This window comes from Lepus europaeus, chromosome 10, assembly GCF_033115175.1.
Source record: "Lepus europaeus isolate LE1 chromosome 10, mLepTim1.pri, whole genome shotgun sequence".
In the NCBI taxonomy this organism is placed as follows: domain Eukaryota; kingdom Metazoa; phylum Chordata; class Mammalia; order Lagomorpha; family Leporidae; genus Lepus; species Lepus europaeus.
In genome coordinates this window covers 83528927-83556562 of record NC_084836.1, presented here as the reverse complement: position 1 = coordinate 83556562, position 27636 = coordinate 83528927, and the positions used below count along the sequence as shown (strand labels likewise).

Here is a 27636-nt window from a genome sequence, read left to right as displayed (position 1 = left end):
TTAATTTTTTAAAAATATATCATGTAGGATCTCTGTCTTTAATGTGCTGTACACTCTTATTTAATGCTATAACTAGTACTCCAACAGTATTTTTTCACTTTGTGTTGCTATGTGGGGGCAAACTGGTGAAATCTTTACTTAATATATACTAAACTGATCTTCTGTATATAAAGAGAATTGAAAATGAATCTTGATGTGAATGGAAGGGGAGAGGGAGCGGGAAAGGGGAGGGTTGCAGGTGGGAGGGAAGTTATGGGAGGGGGGAAGCCATTGTAACCCATAAGCTGTACTTTGGAAATTTATATTCATTAAATAAAAGTTTAAAAAAAAAAAGAATTATGTGAATATCTCAAGGAGTTTCAGCAGATTTCTCTTTAAGAATTATACCACTCTGTTGCTTCCAGTGGTGTCTTTCACATATTTTACAATGTGGAGCAATGAACTGTTAATTTATGTCAAGAATGTGTACTTAGGCCGGCGCCGAGGCTCAATAGGCTAATCCTCCGCCTTGCGGTGCCAGCACATTGGGTTCTAGTCCCGGTCGAGAAACCAGATTCTGTCCCGTTTGCCCCTCTTCCAGTCCAGCTCTCTGCTGTGGCCCGGGAGTGCAGTGGAGGATGGCCCAAGTGCTTGGGCCCTGCACCCCATGGGAGACCAGGAGAAGTACCTGGCTCCTGGCTTCGGATCAGTGCGGTGTGCCGGCCGCAGCACGCAGGCCGCAGCAGCCATTGGAGAGTGAACCAATGGTAAAAGGAAGACCTTCTCTCTGTCTCTCTCTCTCACTCACTGTCCACTCTGCCTGTCCAAAAAAAAAAAAAAAAAAAAATGTGTACTTAGGCTAATTTAAGAATATATACTTAGGGGCCAGCACAGTGGTGCAGTGGTACAGTAGGTTAACGCCCTAGCCTGAAGTGCCAGCGTCCCATATGGGTGCCAGTTCAAGTCCTGGCTACTTCTGTTCCCATCCAGCTGTCTGCTGTGGCCTCGGAAAGCAGTAGAGGATGGCCCATTGGGCCCACACACCGGCGTGGGAGACCTGGAAGAAGCTCCTGGCTCCTGGCTTCAGATTGGCACAGCTCTGGCTGTTGCAGCCATCTGGGGAGTGAACCAGCAAGATGGAAGACCTCTCTCTGTCTCCACCTCTCTCTGTAACTCTGTCTTTCAAATAAATCAAATAATTCTTTTTTTAAAAAAAAGAGTATATACTTATAATTTCTATGTATTTATAATTTTAATGTTTATAAAATCATAAGCATATAAAAAAATTAAAATTTCAGCTATTATACTTTTCATCCCCAAAATATCTCTTTAGTTCTTTTTAATAAGGTTTATGTCTTTATTGCTGTTCTGTGTTTAATTATTCATTCTTTTAATTCTTTAGACATAGTAACCTCTAGCTCTTTGAAAATATTTTTAATACTGGTGGAAAGTCATTGTGTAGTAAGTCCAGCATCTGGGCTTCCTCAGAAGGCTTTTTATTGATTCCTTTCACATATTTTGGCTTATTGTTTTGTATGCCTTATATTTTTTTTCCAAAAACTATACATTTTGCATAACAATGTGAAACTCTGAAAATCTTATTCACTCTCTCCACAGGTTTTTGTTGTGGTTTCTTGGTTTTCTTGTTTAGTATTTTTCCCAAGTTAATCATGTACAATCTATGATAGTATGCCCCTAAACCTCTGCCTGATTAACTTAGTACTTGCCTAGTGTTTGGACAGAAATTTCTTTGAAGAAAAGCGATGGAATTTTTACCCTCTGCTGAAGGGTTTTGTCTGTCTGTTGGGGCATGTCTTCATTGCTAAGATAGGCAGTTTGCCTTGGTTTTCACAAAACCTAACGATCAGCCAGAGGTGAGCATCTACAGTCTTCTTAGACATTTCCTGACTGTGTGTACAGCTCTGCATGAATGTGTAGCCTTCTAAGCCTCTAGAAGCATATTTGTGCTTTTTAAAGCCCTCTGTGGACATCTCTTTCTCTAGGTATTTCCTGAGGGTTGTTTGGCCAGCTTCTTCTTGGCCCCTGCTGGTATAGCTGCCTCAGGAACTGAGCAATGATTGTTCACAGCATCATACCCATCTCCCAATTGCCACATCAAGGTTCTTCCCAACAAGTTACCTAGAATCATAAGACAAATGCAAATCCGCCTTTGTTCTCCAAGATTCTTGCAATCCCTGTGCTATTGATAAAGTCTCATTATTATGGTTTCTCTGGCTCCAAGGGACCTCGGGATAGGAAGACAGAGAGAACCCTGGCCTATCATACAACAGTACTTAACTAGATTTTAGGTAGTTACACTGTGCCCAGCCTGATAATATGCACCAAGGGATCTCAGAATAATCTAAAGACAAAGGATAAACAATCCAGCTTCTAAGACAGGAGTAGGTAGCAGCATAATTCTGCAGTAATCAAATGATACAGAGAGTAGAAATACTCTACTGTATTGATGAGAATGAAGGGAATGAGAACCACATAAGCAAGCATGAAGAGCGGGAGTACTCTGACAGAGAAACAGAGGGCCAAGTATGACGAGGTTTGCCGATGGCTTTTTCCTAAACACCCTACTCCTGTACCATGTTTGCAAGCAGCCCAGCTTAGTTGTCCTTGTAACTAGTCAAACCGCAGAAACTAATCATGCCTTGTGTCTGTTCACCTCTCCACAGCTCCCCTTCACTGATGGCCTGTACCACTTCTATCACAATGGCCTTGCAAAGGCCAAAAGAAGACGCAGCCTACACCACAAGCAACAGCTGGAAAGAGACCCCAGGGTGAGTTTTTCCTAGAAACCTACCTCCCAGTCTACTGCCACAACTGAGGGGGTATACAGGTAATAGGCAGGGGATTTTGAAGTAAAGGCATTTGATGCACTTTCATAGGCCATGTGTATCCTTTTTGCAGAGGGCCCCATGGACTGTCTTAATAAATAATCTGAGTTCTCTTTGTAGGGCTTGGGGAGGAAGAAACAGGGTAACATCTTTCCTGGTTGTAGTTGTGTGAGGACTTCAGTTTGCCTGGGAACATGTTTTGCCTCGTGATGGAGGGGAAGATACCAAGCAGTTGAATGAGTCATTGTGTGGAAGGTTTATACTGGTGAATCCACATGCTCTGAGGAGGTTGTCCTTGCCCCATATTGTGAATGGGAAAGTGAATGGGCCAGTAAGTGATCAGTTCACAGCAGGCAGTAGACTTCTCTGAATCCCTGTGTGGATGTGGGCATGGGAGCAGCTCAACCTTTTTCTCAGTCTGTTTTCTTACACTGATCAAATTTACCCCCACGCCTCAGCTGTCTTCTTGATACTCATGAACTCTATTTTTTATCTCCAATTTTTTTCTTACTGGTGGACTTCAAGTCCCATTTCCTCCTCCCCTTACTGCAACTTCCTCCAGTGCCACATGTCATCTTAGCCGCAAGGCAGCAACTCTTCCAGTGTTGCTGCTCCCTGCTTTTCAGAACACTTTGATCATCAGTGACTCGTGCCTCATCCAACCTGCCACCACCCCCACATACCTGTGCATTCATCCTGTTGGTTAGATTCTGATTGCTCTCATGAGTCTCGCTAGGAGGGATAGTGCCAACCTAGACAAGTTTCTCTCTATGCATTACTCTCTATGCATCTCTTCCCAGCCCTTTTGGGGAAGAACTGATGACAAGTGGATCAGGTATTTGAATTAGGGATTTGCACATGAAACTCTTTTGAGAAAATGGAATCCATAAACTTGTTCTTGCAAAGCTATTCATGTGAACATCTCCCTGGGTTTAATTTGAGCTTTAATTAGGAATGCAAATGACACGGGCTCCCCAGCAGATCACCAACTGACCGGCCACAGGCAATTTTTTCTTTAACTTCTCAATCCAAGAGTTCCCACTTTCCCTGTAGTGGAATTCCTACTCTAAGCAACCACTTTACCTTTGCTTTTACAGGAAGAGCCAGGTTGCCTGTGCTGCTAGCCATTGCCAAGCCTTCTTCAAGGGTCTGAAGTAGAAACTGGCACCACTACCTAAGGGTGATAGCAGCCTTGCTGCTGGTTGTACAAATTCATTGCCTGAGAATACCCTGGGCAACCAGATGGGTCTGGTCTATCTCATCTGTGAGTCAAGGATGGACATCAGTAGACAAAGACCATTCTGGTGCACTATGACACTGGTCGCCCCTACACTGCAACCTGCCTCATGATCTTGCTTTCTTATAACCAACTATTTTCCTCTGATTTAAAGGAAAATTAATTTATTTATATGATAAAAGTTTATTTATTTCATTTTATTTAAAGTTCCACTGATTTTTCTTCTTCCATGACTAAAGGCATTGCCTCAATACCACTCAAAAAGAAGCACATAGAAGGAACAAGGAACAGAAGGAAAGGGAAACTTAATAGGCTTAGTCTAGAAAGGAAAATTGAAGAACAGTAAAAATAAAAAACAGTAAAAAATAAAATTAAAAAGCTGCAGTTTGGGCTAGAGAGAGCCATTAGGATTTTGGAATACAAAATCCAAATGCATTTCAAACCACTAGGCTAAGGTTTTTCTCACTGTAGCACTTCTTGACATGATCTCTAAAATGCTGATCCTTGAAGCATAGAGTGATGTTTTCAAAAGATGAGAAAAAATAGGGTGGGGTCGGGTAAAAAAGATCAAGGACTGGTGATTCTAATCACTTGTCTTTTCATCTCAAAATGTTACCTACTGTAGCTAAGAGAGGCATCTGCCCTTACTGTGTTACCCACTGTAAGTGTCTTCGTAGCCAATTAGCTCTACCAGGTAGAGGTAACTGCCCGTGAAAGCTGACAGAAGATAGCAGGGAAACTAATATCTTAAGTCCCCTGTATTTTGTCTCTGTCTTCTCAATCAAGATTAAATGTCATGGAGATTGTCAGTAATACTCATTCCAGGAAAGAAATAAAGCACCAGTATCTCATAATTCTTTGCAAAAAGTCATGACTGCCTCATTAAAAATATTAGATTAAGGCTTGAGTTCCCTTCACGATGTTCTTGTGGTTGACTCATTTGGGCAACTGCTAACAGCAATCTACAGCGGTGACAAAAATCATTGACAATAAACAGTTCAAGAGCAGTAATATAAGAATTCTTCCCTGTGGATGTACAGATATTAAACAAGGGGGAAACATGCCTAAGTGTGAGATATGCCATTCAAACAGATTGAAAAAAGTCAATAAAAGTACAGAAAGGAAAGAGGAAGGGCCAAGTACCCAGAGGAATTCCTGATCTAGATTTGTAACTATTATATATTTGCTGCAAATTATGCTTTATGCACCAAGAGTTGAAGGGCAAGTTGTTTCATCATTCTCGGAAGCTTGTTTTCTCCTTGACTTGCCAACCTCAGCTGTGCTTTTGGCCTCAGCTTCCTTCTTCCCGTCTGCCCTACTTTCTGGCCTCTCTTAATTGCTGTCCATGAGTTTGTGAAGAGGAATACAAAATCCAAGGCAGCATGCATTTAACGTAGGATGCTCTGAGCTCCCACAGGCACTCAGAGCTGGACCTACCTAGTAGCTTTCTAGCCAAAGAAACTGCCAAGGTCTGCCACCAACCCCAAGAAACAAAGAAAAAGAGAACCAAAGTAGTTTGTTTTGTTTTGACTTCAGAACAAAAATTTCAATAATGTTTGTCTTTCACTTAGCACTTAAATTTTATATTTAGGGAAATAAGAAAAAACTAGAAATGGACCATAAAATGCTATTTTAATGTGCTCATTCTTTTTCATCAGTATTTAGGAAATAGGTAAGAAAATAGATTCTGGTGTAGACTGAAAGGTATTCTCTTTACAATTCACTTTGTTAAAGATTAGCAAACTTTTGAGTGTCATCAGTTATATGCTAAAAAGCAAAAATTGTGTCTTATTTATTTCTCTGCGTTCATTGCGTGGTGCAGTAGTGAGTACTTAGTAAATGCTCAATAAATAACTGTCATTGAATGGATGATTAATAATTTTTCCTTAGGATTTTAATCCATGAAACAGTATTGTTCTTCCTATCTATCTCACGTTTTTATCCTTATTCTAAAATGTGCATCCATTGGGAAAAGGCATAAAACCTCCTCTGTTAGGTACATTCTTAATTGTGGTAAAGGGAACCAATTAGCATGTCATTACTTCCAAGTCTTAATGGAAAATCAGTTTCAAAATTCTAAGGTCCGGGGGCCAGCCCCGTGGCTCACTTGGTTAATCTTCCACCTGTGGTGCAGTCATCCCATATGGACACTGGGTTCTAGTCCCGGTTGCTCCTCTTCCAGTCCAGTTCTCTGCTGTGGCCTGGGGGGTGGGGGGGCAGTGGAGGATGGCCCAAGTGCTTGGGCCCTGCACCCAAATGGGAGACCAGGAAGAAGCACCTGGCTCCTGGCTTCGGATAGGCGCAGTGCCAGCTGTGGCAGCCATTTGGGAGTGAACCAATGGCAGGAAGACCTTTCTCTCTGTCTCTCTCTCACTGTCTATAATTCTACCTGTCAAATAAATTTTTAAAAAAAGAAATTCTAAGGTGCAACATTACTGCATGTTTGTGACCACATTCATCGTCATAGTACAACTACCAAAACAAAAATTATGTGTCTGGAAAATTTTTGATAGCTAAAATAATTTAAAGACTCAAAGCTGGAATGAAATAATAAAACTAAAACTGCCTCATCAGCACTGGGGTCAAGAACAAATATTCACTGCCCAAAACCTCTTTGATATTTGTTAAACTTTAGTTAGAACAGCATCAACAGATCTTGAAGTCATGCTTAATTATGGTCCACAGTCAATATCAAAACCCAATCAATTCTACAAGTATTTGAAAAGCTGCTGGAGAACAGATTTATTAAAGTAATATTTGTTTCACAGTCTGTCAAGCCATACTTACACATCTGAAATAGAGTGTTGAAATGAAATGGGTTTTAAAATGTGAAGGACTGACATTGTTCTATGAGAAACACACACATTGTATGGAAGTCAACCAATTGAATAAAAAATAACCCCAACTTCATTGGTTGAGAGAAGTTATATTTGATTCAGGAATCACAATCATTTCTTTGGCTCAGCAAGTTTACTGGACCGTGCAGCTGTCTTTCAAAATCATTTTGAAATCCGTTCCAATTTTACAAGTCAGAAACTTCTGTCAGTCCAATAGAAGCTTTCCTTGACTCTCCCGGCTGGGAGAGTGGGTGATGTTTCCTCTGTGCTCTATGTTTGAAAACCATGTCATTCCAGTTTCTTTCTCACCCAAGTGTTTCTGTGTGTCTAATCATCATAAGTGGCAACCACGAGATGCTGTTTTCATCCACTTAGTCTATTTTCATCCCCTGTGGTTTTATTCTTGAACATATTGTGGCATTTTCAAGATATTTAATAACCTTCAAGAGTTAGTTTTGTGGGATAATATAATTACTTTGAGGATCTTGTAGAACTACAGCATCAGAGCAAAAGAGAACTTTTCTGTTATTACTGGGCATAAGTCATGTGATTTGTTTGTAAAAATCTGAGCTAATCAATGAGCCAAGCTTTCTTTGTCCATGGGGTTTAATAATACAATCATCGATACTATTTTTTAAAATGGGATTGATTTGTGATTACTTCAGGTACTTTTCTGACAAGACACGGTAATGTTTTAGGTCGAACTCAATAATATAGCTGCAGTTGGTAAAGGCCTTCTATACATGCACATAGACTCAGCTCAGCAATGTTAAACAGGTGAGATGAACAGTGTGAACTAAAAAAGCCCACGAAACTCTCAGAGCCATACCATAGCAATGTAGTCACAATCTACACTCTGGAAAGAATCCTGGGACCTCTGCAGTTCCAAGCAAGCAATGCCTTTCATGTACATCCTCCCGCCAGTTACATAAAAGTTTGTCACAAACTCTTAACTTCCAAGTCTTTTCAAATACTTAGCATTAGTCATAATCTTTTATGGTAATGACGAGTCACTGCTATGTTTTGTGGGCAAACTTTTCTTTCCTTTGATTTATATTACTTAAATGTTAAATTACTTAGATTAAAAGTTGGGAAAGAGAAGAAAAAGGCACAGTTATCCTTTAAAATATCTACTTCCAAATGGAAAATTTCCTGGAAGAAAACCCCCCCTGCACTTTTTTCTTTACCAAACCTCTCTCTCTGGTGGATAACTAATCAAATTTGAGATGCACTTTACTTACCATCACAGTGAATGCGTGGGGTTCACTGTGGGTTGCGGAAAGAGAGAGAGAGACTAGGTGCTTTTAGTGCCCTTTTAAAAGAATTAAGATCCAAGTAATAGGCTGTTTTATTGTTTTGATTGTACAGATTTATGGGTACAGTGTGATCATTCCATATATGTATTCATTAAGTGATGGTCAAATCAGGTTAGTAGTTAGCATTTCCATCCCCTTAAACTTCTATTTAATTTTTTCTTCATTGATGCTTAAAAGCTGTACGTATCTGTGGGAGGCAGTGTGACACTTCAACAGATGTATACAATATGTCCTGATCAAACCAAAGCAGTCAACTCCCTCGCCCCATTATTACTCCATTCTTTTGTGCCTTCATGCCCCTCTCTCCTATTCATCACAAAATATGTAATAGGTTACTGTGAACTACATAGCTACCCTGCTGTGTTGTACAGCAGTAGAACTTAGTCCTTCTACATAAGTGTGTTTTGGTGCCTGTTATTCAACCTCCCTCTATTTCCCTTACTCCTCCACCTTTCCCACTGTTCACTGTCACTAGATAAGGCTATTTTTTTTTTTTTTGGTCCTCATACTTGTTAACTCTAAAATGATGCAGTTTGATGCTGCTCTAAGAAGTGTAAAGGAATTTCCAACTTATCTCCAAATGTCTCCCTGAGTGAATAAAAGGAAGCAGATAGATTTGACCATATTCTGCTTATTAAGAAACACTGTCATGGTAAATTTGTTATGTTAGCATTGTAGCGAATACAGTAGTAATAATCACATTTGGTATTTTTGTAGAACTTTCATTCCAGGGGGCAGTCATGAGTGTTCTCTCTCAGAGCCTCATTACTTGATAGCCTAAGTTGGACCAAGGGTGGTTCATGATTTACCAAAAGTCCCGTGGTTCGTAAAGGGGTGTTAACCACTTAACACCACTACGCATTGCTACTGTCACTGATTTGCATTTTATTTTCCTTGCTCTTCTGCACAGAGATTTTCAGAGCAGGAAGAACCCTAAGGAAATATTGTTTCAACCCTTTATCTTAAAGCCATAATTGATGGGGAGAAAATAAAACCTGTGACTCCTCTCAATATCAAGTCTGGGGGCAGGCATTTGATGTGGTGGTTGGGACATTTGCAACCCATGCTGGAGTACCTGAGTTCAATTCCCTGCTGCAGCTCCTGATTCCAGCTTCCAGCTAATGCAGAACACGAAGGGGCAGCAATGTTGGCTCAAATAATTGGGTCCCTGCCATTCACATGGGCGATTTGGATTGAGTTCCTGGCCCAGCTTCATTCTGGCCCAGTGCTGACAGTTGCAGGCATTTGGAAATTAAGCCAGATGATGGGACAGTGCTCTCTCTCTCTCTCTCTCTCTCTCTCTCTCTGTGTGTGTGTGTGTGTGTATCCCACTCTACTTCTGTCTCTCAGCCTCTCAAATCATTTTTTTTTTAATTTTTAAAGTGTCAACTCTGATTTAAATAAAATCCAAATGAGGACTGATATTGCCTACAAACTTCAGATTCTTTTAAAAATTGTTCTCACAAATAATCACTGGGCTTTCTTTTTTTTTTTTTTTTTTTAAGATTTATTTGAAAGATAGAGTTACAGAGAGGTAGAGACAGAGAGAAAGGTCTTCCATCTGCTGGTTCACTCTCCAGATGGCTGCAATGGCTGGAGTTGCACTGATCCGAACCCAGGAGCCAAGAGCTTCCTCTGGGTCTCCCACATGGGTGCAGGGGCCCAAGGACTTGGGCCATCTTCTACTGCTCTCCCAGGCCATAGCAGAGAGCTGAATTGGAAGAGGAGCAGCCGGGACTTGAACCAGTGCCCATATGGGATGCCAGCACTTCAGGCCAGGCCTTTAACCCTCTGCGCCATAGTGCCAGCCCCTGGGCTTTCTTGATTTGAAGCAATGTGGTGAAGTGCAGTGAAGTTATCTCATATGTCGCAGTAATTTATGTGAATTCAGTGAGCTCAGTTATAACTGGGAAAGTAGAAAAGTGTGGCCGGGGGGCTCCCCATTCTGCTCCATTTGCTCTGCCCTATCGTGATCACGCAGTGGGCCTCAGCCCCTGGTGACTCTCACAGAGGTCAGAGGTTATTCCACCTTGGTAAACGAGAGCCTATACATTTAGATGTAATACTTTTGCTACAAGTTATTTCCGGTGCATAAGCCAACTTCTTCACCTGCTTTTTAAACCATAGGACAGGACCAGGTTCCGTTGTGGAAGGGAAATTCCGCTCACATCATGAAATGAAGCATAATCTTGGAGTCTAATGTCCCTAAGAAAATTTCGAAGTTAATTTGAACCATGTATAACTTCCATTTTCCACCCTTTAGAATTCAGTCTCTCAGAGGTGTCTTAGGCATGATACCTCCTGCTGACAGAGGCAATTCTTAATAAAAGACAGGCTGTGAGTTGACTTTAGCAGTTGAAGGAAATGTGTAGTGGCTCTGAGGAGAACTGGAGGGCACGCCACAGTACCCACTAGAGCTGACACACCCACTTAGCTCAAATTGTCTTCAAGGAAGAAGGCAAATTCACATTGGATTCAGGAGCGTTTTCCCGGGGGCAGCTCCGTCCATGGGTCAGGTCCAAGTGCATCTGGCAGCACAGAAATGAAGAAAACAGAACCGTCACTCTGAGGAGCTTACAGTCTCGGGAGAGCGTGTTCTGTCCACTGCGTTACATGATCCCCCAAGCCGTCCCATTCTGTTCTCACGTTCTTTGGGTTGTTGGCACAAGTCAAAGAGACCCCTGCCATGCCTTCAGGAAGTGCTCAGGCTGATGCTAACTCTTCTGGAGATGCACAGAAAGTTCTACTTTACTCCTTGTTCCATAAGCAAGCATCTTCTGCTGAGATCTGGGGAAAGGGAGGCTTACTGCCTGGACAGCGGCTCTCCACAGGGGGTGATTTTATCCTTAGGGAGCATCTGGCTATGCCTGGATGCAGTTCAATTTGTCACTACTGGTGGGAGTGCTACTCACATCTAATGGGTCAAAGTCAAAGATGCTGCTAAATATTCTGAAAACCCAAGACATCTCCATACAACAAGGAGTTATCTGGCCCAGGAAGTCAATGATGCTGAGCCTGAGAAACCTTGGTGGGAGGGAGCAGCCCTGGAGTTAGCAGCCGTAATGTGATTCCTGTTCTGTCTTTGGACAACTTTGTGACCTTGAGCAGATTACTGCCTGTTTCCTCATCTACAAAAATGGGGTAATAATGGGCATCAGCTCATAGGATCAAAGGGAAGGTCGAATGCATAAGATAACTGAAGCATTTGTCACCGTGTCATAGTGCTCTATGACACAACAGATTACCAGGAACATAGTAGTTAAGATAACACAAATATTTATTATCCCACCATTTCTTCAGATTATAAAAGCAGCATGATGTGGCTGGAATCTCAGTCTAGAGTCTCAGTGAGGCCGGCGCCATGGCTTAACAGGCAAATCCTCCCCCTTGCGGCGCCGGCACACCGGGTTCTAGTCCCGGTTGGGACGCCGGATTCTATCCCGGTTGCCCCTCTTCCAGGCCAGCTCTCTGCGATGGCCCGGGAAGGCAGTGGAGGATGGCCCAAGTGCTTGGGCCCTGCACCCGCATGGGAGACCAGGAGAAGCACCTGGCTCCTGGCTTCGGATCAGCGCAATGCGCCGGCCGCAGCGGCCATTGGAGGGTAAACCAACGGCAAAAAGGAAGACCTTTCTCTCTCTCTCTCTCTCTCTCTCTCACTATCCACTCTGCCTGTAAAAACATAAATAAATAAATAAAAATAAATAAATAAATAGAGTCTCAGTGAGCTCCAATAAAAGTGTTGACCGGGCTGGTCTCCTTCCCATCCAGAGAATCTAGGGAAGAATTTATTCCAAGTTCATTCAGGTTGCTGGCAGAATCCAGTTCCTTGGAGTTGGAGGGCGCGGTCTGCTGTTTTCTTGCTAGCCATTGACTGTGGATTGTGCTCTGCTCTTTGGACGCCCTGTGTTTCTTCTCTTGTGGGTCCCTCCATCTTCAAGCCAGCAACACATTAAATCCTTCTTGTGCTTCCCATCTCTCTGACATCTTCTGCTTCTAAGGGTCCATGTGATTCATGGGACTACCAAGATAACTAAGATAATCTCCCTGTGTTAATGTCAGAAGAAGAGGAACCTTGATTTCATCTACAAATTCAGGTTGACCATGAAATGAAACATAATCACGAAAACAACACTAGAGGCCAGAGAGCATGAGGATCAAAATTCTGCCCAACCTTTGACCTTTCCAGAAAAGTTGACATGTCTTCTAGGTCCAGGGGTTCTCACTACACAGACTAGCTGCTTGTCCTCCCCCATTCCCCTTCCCTAGACATGGCTTCGAACTTGAAGGAGAAAACATGGATCTATATGCATGACCTTGACCACATTTTGAGACTAAATGGTGAAGCTGAGAGGTGCAAGTAGAGCAGTTTCTGCCTTCACTTCTCATCTGGTAACCAAATTCATTTTCTAGACACCACGCCAAGAGGTCAGCAGGTGCGATCCCCTCAGGAATATGTTTTGTGAGTGACTTGGCAGCCTCAGGAGAAGTGTGGTGGAGGAAGTGGGGAGAAAAAGACAGGGGAGTTGGAGTCTGTATCCATACCCTTGCCTGTGGGAAAAGTTCATCTGCCCTAATTCGCTGGTTTTATCATGCAGCAGGGAGCAACTTCAGCATCTCCTCTGGGCATTGCAGATGTGCCTGGCTTCCCACCTCAAAAAGCTGCTGCTAGCGCTATAATTAACTATTGGTGGGGAACATGGAGAATTCTCTACTACAGAAAAGCATGGGGAAAGCGGCTAGTGAGTAAGTCTGGCTTATTTTTCCCCTAAACATTGTGAGCACATTTTTAAATGATGGCTGCTGTTCACACTGCCGTGTTCACTAAAGGAAAAGCAGGAGCACAGTGGTAGGCATGATACCAGTAAGCCCCGAGATCACTGGAGAGCTTTTGCTTTCTGCAGGAGAGTCTAACAAGCCCTACAGAAGAGAAAAGCCATGTGGAGAGAACAGGCTCTGTATCATCTGTATGACATAAAGGGCAAAATTTGGGGTCCCAAACTGGGGAAATGTAAATCTCTCCTGAATGGCATCATGAGGTTCCTTTATCAACCTTCCCCAAATACAATTGAGAATGTGTTTATATACCTAGCATGCCTCTATTATATCTTCTGAAAAATAGTGACTTCCTTAAGTAGTTGCTTGTTAGTACACCATTTGTTTATTTAACAAGTATTTATTGAGCCCAAACTATGTTCTGGACACTGTCATGTGTACTGAGATACGACAGAGAACAGGACAACAAAACAGACAAAATCCTCCTTCTGTGAAGCTTGTGTACTCAGAAAAATAGGAGAGAAACAAAAGATAGATGAACAAAGAAATTGCATGGCTAATGGTTGAGGTGTTACAAGGATGAATGGAGCAGAGCTTGGGAACACGGTAGTGTTATTAAAAGCTCACGGGGTTGCCTACTTTGGTAAGATGCTTAAGTATAGACTAAAGGAAGGAAGGAAGATCTGCACTTGGTTATCTAGAGAAAGGGCCTTCCAGGAAGAGGGAAAAGGCCTGGAGTCCAGGGTGTACTTGATTGTTCTAGGAACAGCAGGAATGCCATTAAGTCTGCAAAGGAATGAGGCAAGGACTACATAGAAAGAGATGCAGTCAGACAGGAGAAATGGAGCAAGATCATGGACAGTGTTATGGGTCAGGTTTAGAACTTTGGATTGACCCTGAATGCGGTGGAATTTCTCTGCCTCTAGGTGAATCTTAACCTATGGGGTGGGTTCAGCAGTGGAGGGGATAACCGGGAACCAAGGAAATCAGGGTGAGGTGATTGCAATATTCCAGAAGAGAAAAGCTGGTGACTTGGACCAGGGTAGAAATGGTGGAGAGGGTGAGAAGCAACTCCAATGTGTGGGTGTACTGTGAAGCTAGAGTCTTCAAATGTGTTGATAGGTTAGATGAGGAATTGGAGAGAAAAAAAGAAAGCAAAAATAAGTCCGAATTTGTTGTCCTGAGTCACTGTAGACTGGAGATAGCCTTGTGTAGATGGGCTGGAGGGAGGAGAAATAAGTTATTGGGGAGTGAGTAGATAATTAAAGAATTTAATCATGCATGTTAACACTTGAGGTTTGCATTAAGTTTTCAAGTGAAGGCGCAAAATAAACAAATAAATAGACAAAGGATTTAGGAGGCGATCAGATCTGAGGATATAAATTAGGAGTCATCTACATATCAGTAATATTAAGTGTCATGAGACTAGATGAGATTCCTAAAAACTGAGTGTAGATAGAGTAGAAAACTGTGTAGACTGAGCCCTAGAGAACTCTAAAATATATAATCCAGGAAAACAACTGGGGAGCAGCACAGGAGTCAGAGGAGTGGCAAGTAATGTAGGAAGAGGATCAGAACTCAAGAGAAGACCCACCTAGCTAATGAGCCCTACCTCATCTGGATTTTACCAGAGTAACTTGGTCATTCCTACAATTGCTTCTTCTTATTATTATTCTTCTTATTATTATTATTATTAAACATATTGATTTCTTCACTTTTCTTCCCTCTATAACTTCCTTTCTCAAAGGGTATTGACATTCGATTCATGGTACACACATGAGTTTATGAATAAAAATGACAACGTAATTTTTTTCAACTTTACACTGCTGTGCCTGGGTTGGACAGCATGCTTTAAAGCAGGGAGATACATCTGATGCAGAATGATGAGAATCGAGCTTTTAAGACCTCTAGCCCAGCTAGACAATATCTCAGACCCAAGATGATTCTGTAAGTTGCTGACCTAAGTTTCCAGGAAACTCTTTGACATGTCAAAAGGAGAATCTTAGTTGAGTACCACTTTTTAATTTTAAGAAGTTGTAAAGCCACATGAAAGATCAAGTGTGGCTGTAAACCAAGAGGAAAGAAACTTAACCCCCAATTAAGCAAAATAAAATCCAAGCTGTGTTAATTCAACCCCAATCCCATTTTCATGGATTTCAGAAAGATAGAGTTCATAAAATAATCCCCTGTTAAAATTCAGAAACCTATCTAGAAAGTAGTTCCTCACTACTTCAAAATGAATTTTAGTTAACATTCAGCTGAAGGGGACTATAATTTTCTTTTTTGTTTTTAAAGATTTATTTATTTTGAAAGAGTTAGAGAGAGAGGGAAAGACAGAGAGAAAGATCTTCCACTTGTTGGTTCATTCCCTAGATGGCCACAGGAACCAGGAACTTCATCCAGGTCTCCTACATGGGTGGCAGGGGCCCAAACATCTGGGCCATCTTCCAGTGCTTTTCCCAGGGAACAGCATGGAAGTGGAGCAGCCAGGACATAGTGCTCATATGGGATATTGGTGTTGTAGGTGGTAGCTTTTCCCTATACTCAACGATGCTGGCCCCTATAAATGTTTCTTAATGGCAATATAAACAAGTGGTTAAAGTAGTTATGTCTATTGAGGTGCAGAATATTCCTAAGATAATGTTGTAAGAAGCAAAGGTGGGCTTGAGGTTGGAGATGCCTCAGAAAAGCTTTAAGAAACACCCTTAAGGCTCTTTTCCAGCCTCTGTAAATTGTTTTACTCATTTTTCCTTTTATGATGCCCATTGGCATGTCTGTGATACCATCCTCATCCATAAACAGGCTTCATGCTCCTAAATTCCAATCAAGGGAATTTTGAAAATGAGTGGAATTGAATTCCTGCCATTTCCAGTTATTTCAGTCTTGTGGGTTCAGGAAAGGATAAGAGGAGTAAAGCTAGGTCTAGAGTAAACAGCAGTTAGACAAAGAGATTCATGTCTGAGTGACAACCCAGTTGCTGGAGTTTATCTAATTGGTTTGCCATTATCTTTACCAAAGATGCTGTGTTTTCCATCTTCTCTACAGCAAGTATGTCCCATTAGCAATAAAGAACTGACTGCCTGAGAGAAAACAGATAAGACAAAAGAATTTTCCATCTTCTATCCCCACAATATAAAGGGAGAGCAGACCCTCACCCCAAGTGAAAAATTTCTTAATGGATGTTAGTTTTTAAGGATACTTCAGAGAGTTGACCAGAGAAAGCCCCCCAGAGAACAGAAGAAATGTAAAGCAATTAAAACCTATTGTATGGCCAGCGCCGTGGCTTAACAGGCTAATCCTCCGCCTTGCGGCACTGGCACCCCGGGTTCTAGTCCCGGTTGGGGCGCTGGATTCTATCCCGGTGGCCCCTCTTCCAGGCCAGCTCTCTGCTATGGCCCGGGAAGGCAGTGGAGGATGGCCCAAGTCCTTGGGCCCTGCACCCGCATGGGAGACCAGGAGAAGCACCTGGCTCCTGGCTTCGGATCAGCACGATGCGCAGGCCGCGGCGGCCATTGGAGGGTGAACCAACGGCAAAAAGGAAGACCTTTCTCTCTTTCTCTCTCTCTCACTATCCACTCTGCCTGTCCAAAAAAAAAATTAAATAAAATAAAGGGCTGGGAGGGAGCCCGAGGCAAACATCACTGCCCCACCCCCATATCCAAAACCAGACTCCAGGGGTGCAGCCGGCAGGGTTCCCCGAGGCCAGCGCCAGCAGAGCTGAGAGTGTGCAGGGTGGGGGGAACCGGGGAGCTAAGGCAGGGCACCCCGCCAGAATAAAAAAAAAAAAAAAAAACCTATTGTATGGAAAGAGACTTAAATAATTGTCTATCAAAGAAGGGCTGGGGAGGGTCCAACACGAGGTCACTCTTGCATTCTGTATTAGCCCCAACACCACTGGGTTTCCTTAAACGAACTCTTTAATCTCTCACTCTTCAGTTCCCTCCTCTGCACAGTGAGGAGAGCAGACCAGCTGGTCGCTAAAACGTCCACTCTGGCTGGTGGCACAACAAGTTAAGTTGCTGCTTGAGGTGCTGGCAAAGGCTGAGTCCCAGCTGTTTTGCTTCCCATCCAGCTTCCTGCTAACACACCTGGGAAGACAGGGAAAGAAGGCTCCAGTCTAGTTGGAGCCATTCAGAGAGTGAAACAGCAGCAGATAGAAGATTTTCTCTCTCCTTCTCTCTCTCTCTCTCTCTCACTCTCGCTCTCTCGCTCTCTCCCTCTCCCCTCTTCCCACCACCCCCCCCCAGCTCTGCCTTTTAAATAAATCTTTTCTTACAAATGCCCCCTCAAGTATTTTTTTTTAATTTACTTGAAAGAGTTACACAAAGAGAGAAAGAGAGGCAGAGAGAGAGAGCAAGAGAAGTCTTCCATCTGCTGGTTCACTCCCCAGTTGGCCACAGTGGCTGGAATTGTGCCTATGTGAAGCCAGGAGCCAACAGTTTCTTCCAGGTCTCCCACATGGGTGCAGAGGCCCAAGGACTTGGGCCATCTTCTGCTGCTTTCCCAGACCATAGCAGAGAACTGGACTGGAAGTGGAGAAGCCAGGACTTGAGCTGGCACCCCTATGGCCTGTGGGCACTGCAGGTGACAGCTTTACCCAATACAACACAGCGCCGATGCCAAGCCCCTCAAGTGTTACTATCTGCGATTCCAGGGGCAAGCTTAAATCTTCTCCAACTTATTAACATCAAAGCCGGAACTAAAAACCAGAAATTTCCACTTGTGATCCTTCTTTTGCATATTTTTATTTTCATGTAAGAAGTGGGATTTTTTCTTTAAACGAATGCTCTGCAGTGTCTGTAAGAGCTACCATTTGTTTGTTAGTGTCCTCATCTTTTAGTAGAGAATTTCAAGTCCTGTGTTGTACAGACCAGATCAGCAGAGCCCTACAATGCCATTTCTTGTCTCAAGGGAAATGTTAGATGACAGAGAGAACTCATCCACTTCAAAGATAAGAGCTGCTCTATTGTGTTTCATAATTTGAATTCTGTGTGAGATTGCATTTGACACAGGGAGTGTGGAGAAGTGGAGTGGGGAGGGTCGTTCACCTATAAAAGTTTGAAAACCCTCAATTTCTAAGCAAGTCCTATTATCCAAACCAGTCAATCCATATATCCTATGAGATCACAAAGTCTGTGCTTAGAGAAGTCAGGAAATAAGATTTTACAAATTGAGCTGGGCCAAGCATAAGCAAAACAGTCACTCAAATAAGAAGATAAATAGAAAAATTATCTTCTGCCTCTATGTGAGGGACACAGGAAGGCCTGAAGAGCACTGTGGGAAACTGGAGCATCCACACCCTGTGGAAAAGAGGAAGCAGACTCTCTGCCTCAGCTCATTGCTTCCTCCAAAACCCAAGGCCCATGCTGCAAGAAGAGCTGCAGATACACACCTTTGTGCAAATTCTTTGATATCTTAAAAAATATTAATAACTAATAGCTAAGATATGAAATCAACCCAGATGTCCATCAATTGATGACTGGATAAATAAAATGTGGTGGATATACATTACACACACACACACACACAATGGAATACTACTCAGCCATAAAAAAAATGAAACCCTGTCTTTTGCAACAAAATGGATGCAACTGGAAACCATTATGTTTAGTAAAATAAGCCAATTCCAAAAAGACAAGTATATGTTTTCTCTGACATGTGATGGTTAATATAGGATACAAAAAAAATGTATAGAAACAAAACGGACATCTTGTGATGTGATTATTGTTTTAGCCCTTGTTTGTACTCCTGTGGAACTGTGGTTTTTATACTCTTGTTGAATATTATGGTTAGTGGTTTACTAACCCTGTGATTATAGAGTGGACTGAAATTATGTTTTTCAAAAAATAGAAGAAAAAATGGAAGATAGGAGGGGGATTGAGGGAGGGAAAGAAAGCAGTAGGACATTATGGTTATCTTAGATTTATACGTATGAAATACATAAAATATGTTCTCTTTAAGTAAAAATTTTAAAATAAATAAATCTATAAAAATATCATTGACTAAGGTAAAATTTCTTAACATGCTAGCCAAGCTAAAAAAATAAGTTGGCAAAAACAATCTGTCCATGGAGCCCCATTTTGCAATCCCTACCGTACAATCTCTAAGAACAAGATGACCCAACATCTGGTAGGACATCTCTGTGACCAGCCCTTGACTTCTCTAACTGCCAAGGTAGTCCACCTAAAAGTTGCTTCTCAAGGTCACCTCTAAGCTATCTGCTTCTAGCCTTGGTCCACCACTCAGGTTCTGCATTCTGAAACTCAGTGATTCCATCGTCCATGTGAGAATGCTTCAGACATTTTAAAGTAGTTATCCTGCTCCTAGACCTTCCTAGAGGAAACATTTCGGACTCTATGAGATGTTTTAATTGAATTTGTGCTCATTTCCCTTGCCTTCCAGAGCACATCTCTCTGAATATTGAGAACTAAATATAGCATTCAGCCATCCCCTGATGATGTCAGAGTAACACTACACTCTCACTTTCTGTATCTTCTTATATTTTGAAAGCTTTTCTTCTACTTAAATGACCTAAGATCATTTTAGTCCTTTTTGAAACTTGTAGATCTTGTTATTGACTAATACTGGCCTCACGTTTAGCTAAAACCTCTAAGTCCTTCCCAGATACATTGAAGATCAATCTCTATCCTTGGAAACTTGAGTATTGGCCTTAAAACAAAAGACTTAATTTACTTTTTAAATTTTTCCTCTTGTTAAAGTTCATTCTCACCTGTCAAGATGTTATTGGATCCTGACTCAGCCTCCTTCCTACCTTCCTGTCATCCATGATTTTGATCAGCATCAGTATCCTCAGTCTGTTCTTAAGAGAGAGGTTGAATAGGACAGGAAAAATAATAAAGTTCAGAACTCCTTGTCCAAAATGATATAAATCTATTAATATAGATTCCAAGGTATATCTCATGTTGACCCCATATTAAAAGGAAATTATAAAGCACCCAGAATCCCAATAATATCATTCAAGTAAAATGAAAAACAGTGTCTCACCAGGGAGGCTATTTAAGACAGTGTGTATTTGGCTTAACTGCATCCCTCTGAATCTAGTTGATTTGGTTGTGTATATTGCTCTCAGAAAAATCAGTTTATTTGCCATAGAGCAATCTAATTCAGTCATTCACATGAGCAAAATCACCAGACAACCAGTTTTCAATCTGTTCTTTTGAGGGAATTTGAATTCAGTTGATAACTTGTCCACACACCTGCAACTGGTGGATGTTTAATCATGAAAAAATCTTAATCAGAGAACCAAAATCAATGGGTAATTACTAATCATGAGAGTGCCAGGTGGCACTCAAGTGTGGACAAAATCAAATTTTATGAAACTTAATAAAGTGATTCCTCTTAAAAGAGTGAGTAAAGACGTCCCAGAAATACACTAATTCAGCTAAGGATCATATTCTCCATCGCTAAAATATAACCTATCATTTGACTTACATCAGGCACCCAGAAGAATTATTCTAACACTCATGTGGCATGAGCAAGTCACTTAACCCTTACTAATTAGCTCCATTTTACCATCTCTGTCATTAAATAACAATGAAGGTCTGAATGTCTGGGAATAAATTGCCCTAATTTTTAATCTCTGTCTTGTAATCACAGTGAAAGTGCAAATGTCTACCAATAAATGCCTGAGACTTCAGAGCTGGAAGGATGGCTTCATCTCTCAGAGTACACGTTGACTTCACAGATATGTTACAACTTTGCCAAGGCAGAAAAGGTTATAGTGTCATCTACCACTTTCACACGTTCTCTCTCTGAATTCTCTACTCACTCTCCTTGTCTGCCCCTACTCCAGAAAAAGCTTTTCATGTGCATCCAAACAGTATTCACCAAATGGCATTATGATGGAGTCCTTGGATTTTTCACGTGGTTGTTAACAAAAATAGTAGTCCCAATAAGGCAGATTTTGCTGCAGTAACAAATTGACCCTTAAATCCCAATGGTTTTGTTTCCCTTCCACTCAAACTACAAGGTCAGCGCAGGTCGGTGGAGGTTCTGATTAACACCATCATTTGGCCGGTGCCGAGGCTCACTAGGCTAATCCTCTGCCTGCAGCACCGACACACCGGGTTCTAGTGCTGGTCGGGGTGCCAGATTCTGTGCCTGTTGCTCCTTTTCCAGGCCAGCTCTCTGCTGTGGCCCGGGAGTGCAGTGGAGGATGGCCCAAGTGCTTGGGCCCTGCACCCGCATGGGAGACCAGGAGAAGCACCTGGCTCCTGGCTTCGGATCAGCGCGGTACGCCAGTGCAGCGACCACTGGGGGGTGAACGAACGGAAAAGGAAGATCTTTCTTTCTCTGCCTCTCTCTCTCACTGTCCACTCTGCCTGTCAAAAAAAAAAAAAAAAAAAAAAAAAAAAAGAAAGCAAAATAAAAGAAAGAAATACCCTCTCTCTCAAAAAAAATTCATAAATGTTGGGGCTATCTGGGGAGTGAACCAGTAGATAGAAGATCTCTTTCACTCTGTTCCCCCACTCTGTCAGTCTGCTTTTCAAATAAGTAAATCTTTTTTTAAAAATAGGCAAATGACTAAATCCTGAAGACATCCCCCCCCCCGGAGTTTTTTTTAGTTAATAAGTACATTTATCATTTCTATTTCAGGAATGTGAATTCTTTGTAGTTAAATTTAAATTGTCTGTATAGCCATTTATCTGTACCTCTTGCAGTTCCTTCAAGAGGTTGAGTTATTGCTGCTAAATAAAGTCACATGTTAATAATTGATGTGTCTGTGAGACAAAAGGAATTGTTCTTTTCAGTTTAGTGACATCAGCAGGTGCCGTGTGAAAGACACTGTGTGTAGTGGCAACACAGTGGAAGGAAGAAAAAGGAGTTGTGAGTTCTAATCACAGTTCTGTCATTTAGTTTCTGTGTGGGCTCCAGAAAAACACTTTGCATTTATCGTTCTCAGTGTTCCCATTTGTGAAATGATAATCAGCTGTGGTGGGGTTACTGTGTCAATCAAATGCAAGAGAAAAGAAGATTCTCTGAAAACTGACAAGTGTTACTGTTGTTCATGGAGATTCGCAGCAGCGATTTACGCTGTATGCTGACAAACCTAAAAATAACCTGATTGAAAATATGTAGGAACTGAGTTTAAAAGAACCTCAAGTAAACTTGTTTTTTAAAGTTCATTCTAGTGCCTGATTACATAGCAAATCATATTGGGTTTAAATTTTCTTTGAGATAGAGGGGAAACTTGCCATCTCCTGGAATTCATCACACTGCTTAGTCTAGGGGGAAAAAAAAAAAAAAAAACAAGGGTGAATTCAGAGCTCTCTTGTCCCTCTCCAAATTTTCATAACCTCTCAGTCTTTGAAGAGTGTCAGTTTATGGCCAAGATTATGTGCTGTGGATTAAGTCTGATTTTAATTGCAGGTTCACCAGTCCACTTTCTCTATTTTTTTTTTTTTTTTTTTTTGGACAGGCAGAGTGGATAGTGAGAGAGAGAGACAGAGAGAAAGGTCTACCTTTTTGCTGTTGGTTCACCCTCCAATGGCCGCTGCGGCTGGCTCATCACGCTGATCCAAAGCCAGGAGCCAGGTGCTTCTCCTGGTCTCCCATGCGGGTGCAGGGCCCAAGCACTTGGGCCATCCTCCACTGCCTTCCTGGGCCATAGCAGAGAGCTGGCCTGGAAGAGGGGCAACCAGGATAGAACCCGGCGCTCTAACCGGGACTAGAACCCGGTGTGCCGGCACCGCAAGGCGGAAGATTAGCCTGTTAAGCCACGGCGCCGGCCGCCATTCCACTTTCCAACTGTATAAATGTGCATAAGCCATTGAACTTCCCTAACCTCATCTCTAAGATGTGATTAATAATAATAGCACCTACAGCAAGGGTTGATATGAGCATTTACATGAAGTGATGCTGGGGGAAGTGTTCAAAAGATAGTGTCCACACTTAGTGATATTTTGTAATCTAGCATTTAATTAGTCACATAGTAACTAATATTAACTTCTGAAACATACCTGTGTGTTGGCATCATTGTTCACTGCTGTCCTTTAATGATTTTACAGGTGTCATAAAAAGCCCACATTTCGTTATGAGTCAGTGATTTTATTTTTGTTGTGGTTTTACTAAAAATAATACAAATTGCAGTCTTAAAATCAAATTAAGACTTACCATTGAAGACAGCAGTGTTTTTCTCCAGGTCTCCCAAATCCTGAATCTCAGCCCCTCTAAGTAATTGCCACCAATTCCCTAACTATTCTTTTTGTGATTTAACTCCACGTTTTAAAATAATATATGTGTGATGAAATGTGTTGATTTTTTTAAAGATCTATTTACTTATTTATTTATTTATTTATTTGAAAGGCAGAGTTACAGAGAGAGAGAGATACAGAGAGAGGCCTTCCATTCACTGGCTCACTCCCCAAATAGCTGCAAAGGCCAGAGCTGGGTCAGATGGAAGCCAGGAGCCAGGAGCTTCCTTCAGGTCTCCCACATGCGTGCATTGTTTCAAGCATTTGGGCCATCCACCACTTCTTTCCCAAGCCATTAGCAGGAAGTTGGATTGGAAGTAGAGCAGCCAGGACTCAAACTGATACCCATGTGGATGCTAGCATTGGAGACGGCAGTTTTACCCATTATGCCACAGTGCCAGCCCCGAAATGTGTTGATTTGATTCACTTCAGATGTTGTCTAGGCTTTATTATATGGAAGATGATAGTGCAACTTTCTCCAGAAAACCATATGCACCCCCCCAACACACAAATAAACCACATTTGTATTTATTCCATCTTTTGAACATAGTTAAGTCACAAGATGGGGCTAAATAAATAATCAATGTTTCTTTTGTTAGGCTTATTTAAGTATTATTCACAGTCAGATCACTTAATGCCTATTACATCTCCTTTCTCAAACAGCTTTTCGCTTCCTCTGGAGTTAAGGATGGCCTTATTTTCATTTGCTCAGTTTCCTTTGTCTTTATGTCAGATTTTCCTCTATACCATCTAATACAAGGGTACTTCAAAAAGTTTGTGGAAAACAGAGTTAAAAGGCAAATTCGCTTTGGTGCAAAAATAATGCACATAGTACACATTTTCCAAGAACTGTTTGAAGGTCCCCCGTAGTTATCGTAAATCTACTCTCAGCATGGGCAAGCATATTTAATAACGTATCCATTGCTGTCCTCACTTGGGTTATCCAGCCCGTGCTGGCTGGGTATTGCCTTCAGTCACGGTGGTTGTCCTCTGGACCAGCTCTGATCTGTCATCCTAGGACTTCCTCTGCTCTCATTCCTTTTGCTACCCAGTGTTGCTTCCCTCTCTCCTGAATCTCCTACATTTCTCCTTCTCAGATTCCTCCCTTATTCTGATGGAGAACATCCTCATGGGAGATGACTTTCTAGGACTTTTATCCTATATTTGACTTAATTAGTAGTTACTGGGTTATTGATTACTAGGTTGGAAATTCGTCTCTCAGAATTTTGAAACTATTGCTCTGCCATCTTTGTTTACAGTGGTGCCATTAAGATTTCTCACATCTGATTCCTGTTTCCTCAGATTTCTCTCCGGAACTGGCTTTAGCCTTTAGTTCTGTACATTCTGCAGTGAAATTCATTTCATTTTTATTTCTTTTTCCTTTTGTTCTACTTTTGATTTTTTAATGAAAGGTGGTTGCTTTGTTGTTGAGATGCCAGTTGAATACTCACTTCAAAGCTTCAAAAATGTTCAAAAATTTACAGAGTCTCACATTGTGTTTATGTGGTCCAACCACAAGTAAATCTTCTTGCTTCTCTGACAGACTTACTGATTCTACTCATGGAGTGTTGATTCAAACTATTTTTCAAATTCTTTTTATTTAGTTATTTTTAACTACACAAGTAATGCATGGATGTGTTTTTTGTATGCTAAAACTCCAAACAAATGTTGAAGATTAACAAAAAATTCCTTTGGCCCTAATCATTTTCACTTTCTTCCCCAGAAGAAAATACAGTCTTATATATTATGTACCTTTCAGACATTTTGTTATGTATCAACATGGATCAATGTGTACATATGGAAAATAGGTTTTATTTTCTGTGCCAAGAGTATTTTTTATCCAAAATGGGGACATATTGTATATACTGTTTCACACATTCCTTTTTCCATTTAGTATATCTTGGAGAACTGTATTTATAAGCCCATAGGTATTACATTTTTGCTATAAACTGTATGTTTATAACATAAATTGTCCCAAAATATGTGTGTGCTGTTCATTTAAGTGTTAACCTATTGAAGGAAATCTTATTCCAGACTTTACCCTGCTTAAACAATATTGTATGCCTCTTGTGCATTTGTGTAATTGTAACTTTAGGGTAGCCACCTGAAATGGATGCCATGTAGAAACTAGACACAGACCCTCTGTGTTTTGGAAAGTCTGGCTGAGCCACAGCAGTCACTGGTGTCATGACTCACTATGCTTCAACACCATTTAATTTTATCCCACTTTAGGATGGACTTGGCAGCTGTGGAGACAGTTGACTTCCAGTGTGCCCAGTATCAGTGGTCCCCTAAATGCTATAGACCAGCATCCTGGATGCTGCCTGCAGTGCACCTTGGCATAGCACTTGATGAAGCAGAGTAATCAAGTCATAGGGGACCTAAACTTAAATATGGCAGGTCATCTATGTTAAGGGGTAGCTTTAATCCAGAATTCTTTGGTTAGGGAAATACTCCAGTATCTATTAGATCTAGCTACAACAAATAGAAGAGTCTCCATTAATTCCTTTGATCTGTAAGTGATAATGGAGTACACTTAGTGCTGGGGTGTTTAAGATCAATTGCTGGCATTGTCCGTGTGCCGTTAGGCTTTTTAGCTGGCCAAATGAAGCATACAGCAAGTAAATCATGGCAGACAATAAACTCCCAGGTCAATAGTCTGAGGACCCTGTGTTGGCTGCAAAAATCAATTGCTCTCCAGTAACCTCACTGGATTATTTTTCTCTGCCACTGTACATTCATCTGCCCAGCAGGCCTTACAAGTGATGCAGCTACTACTTCTAACTAAGCCTTATCTACCATCCAGCCTTCTCCTTCTTTTCTCCATAGATTCTTTCATCTCCCTCTTGAATGCAGACACTTGTACTTGAATGTGTAGTGGCCCTGGTGAAGTTCATGATAGAGACTCTCTCTCCATTACGAGTCACACTGGGCATGTGATATTCCTCAGTGGATTGGCCACCTATGTTAACTACCCATGATGCCCACATATCCTAGGCCAATTTGGAGGATACCTTCTTTGTCCTCCTAACTATATAATGGGATTAGATTTATCCCTGATTCCCCAATGGCCTCTTACATAATTTTAGCCCACCTAGAACATCCTGCTTTTCTAGATACTTCTCTCTGACAATGATGAAGAAACGAGTCCAAAAAGAAAAGTCTGTCAAGTGTCCCCATTCCCTTACTGGACTATATTTCAAATATGGATGCTTTGTACAGCTGTTTTCACGCTTCACTGTGATACCTCTTTTCTCACAGAGATGCTGAGAATGTCTCAAGGCCTCTCACCCAGTTTTGTACTGGTTCAAGATGATTGGTCTAAGCATTCAAGTGACTGTTAATGTTTCTTTTCATTCTGCCTACCTAATATCATTGGTATGGCTTCTTATCTCTGGCCAGCCTTTAATTAAATATAGTCACCTCCCCTATCAATGGATTCTGCATTCTTGGATTTAACCAACCACAGTATGGCTGCAAGTATAGTTTTGTTCATTTTTTTTATACCTTTGTCAGACCAATGGTTAAGAATATTATATTACTGTAGTTTTAATGATCTGTAATTAATTTAAAATTTACTCTATATAGGTGAAATGGTCCTCTTTCATTTGATTATTATTTGTAGTCCTTGCTCAAACTAGGGCCTTTTGCTTTTTATTTGTCATACTTTTTATTTGGTGGCACATTAAGCCCTTGACTGTAATGTAAATTTAAAATATGTTATCTCAAAAATTAAAAAGAAAAAAGAAAAAGAGAAAGAGGGAGAATGGAAGGCAGAGAGGTGGAAGGGGGTGGGAGGGAGGAAGGAAAGGGATATCATTAGGTTCTTGTTATTGTATCTGTGAACTATATTGAATCTCTTAAAAACTAAAAATCTCTTAAAAACTAAAAAAAAAAATTAAAACATTAAAAATTGAGTAAAAATTAGCTATCCAAATAGCATTTACATTGTATTATGAATTGTAAGTACACAAAATTATTTAAAGTATTCGTATGAGGACAGGTGTTTGGCCTAGTGGTTAAGATGTCTATTTCCCATATCAACATGCCTAAGTTCAATGTGCAACTCTGGTCCCTGGCTCGAGCTTTCTGCTAACAAAGACCCTGGGAGATATCAGGTGAAGGCTCAAGTAATTGTACTGTTGCTACCTGTGTTGGAGACCTGGATTGAATTCCCAGCTCCTGCCTCTGGCACAGCCCACATTTGGGAGACCCATTCTCATTCTCATTCTCATTCTCATTTTCTCTTTCTCTCTCTCTCTCTCCCTCTCTCTCTCCCTCTCTCTCTCCCTCTCTCTCCCTCTCTCTCCTCCTCACCCCTCAAATAAATACAGTTTTTAAATAAATATATAAAATATACTTATGACAGGAGGGTGTGAATAGGTTATATACAAATACTATGGCCATTTTATTTAAGGAACCTGAACATCCATG

General features: G+C 41.3%; 1 protein-coding gene across 2 annotated transcripts in view; it reads left to right on the top strand.

Moving 5' to 3' along the window:
- PCSK2 (proprotein convertase subtilisin/kexin type 2) overlaps positions 1 to 27636 on the top strand; it is a 307137-nt gene that overhangs the window by 50507 nt on the left and 228994 nt on the right. The window contains exon 2 of one of the 2 annotated variants that reach the window (XM_062202268.1): positions 2664 to 2768. The exons of the other annotated variant lie outside the window; for it this stretch is intronic. Coding sequence (XP_062058252.1) covers positions 2664 to 2768 — 105 coding nt within the window. The remainder of the gene's footprint in view (positions 1 to 2663; positions 2769 to 27636) is intronic. 2 annotated transcript variants of the gene reach the window in all.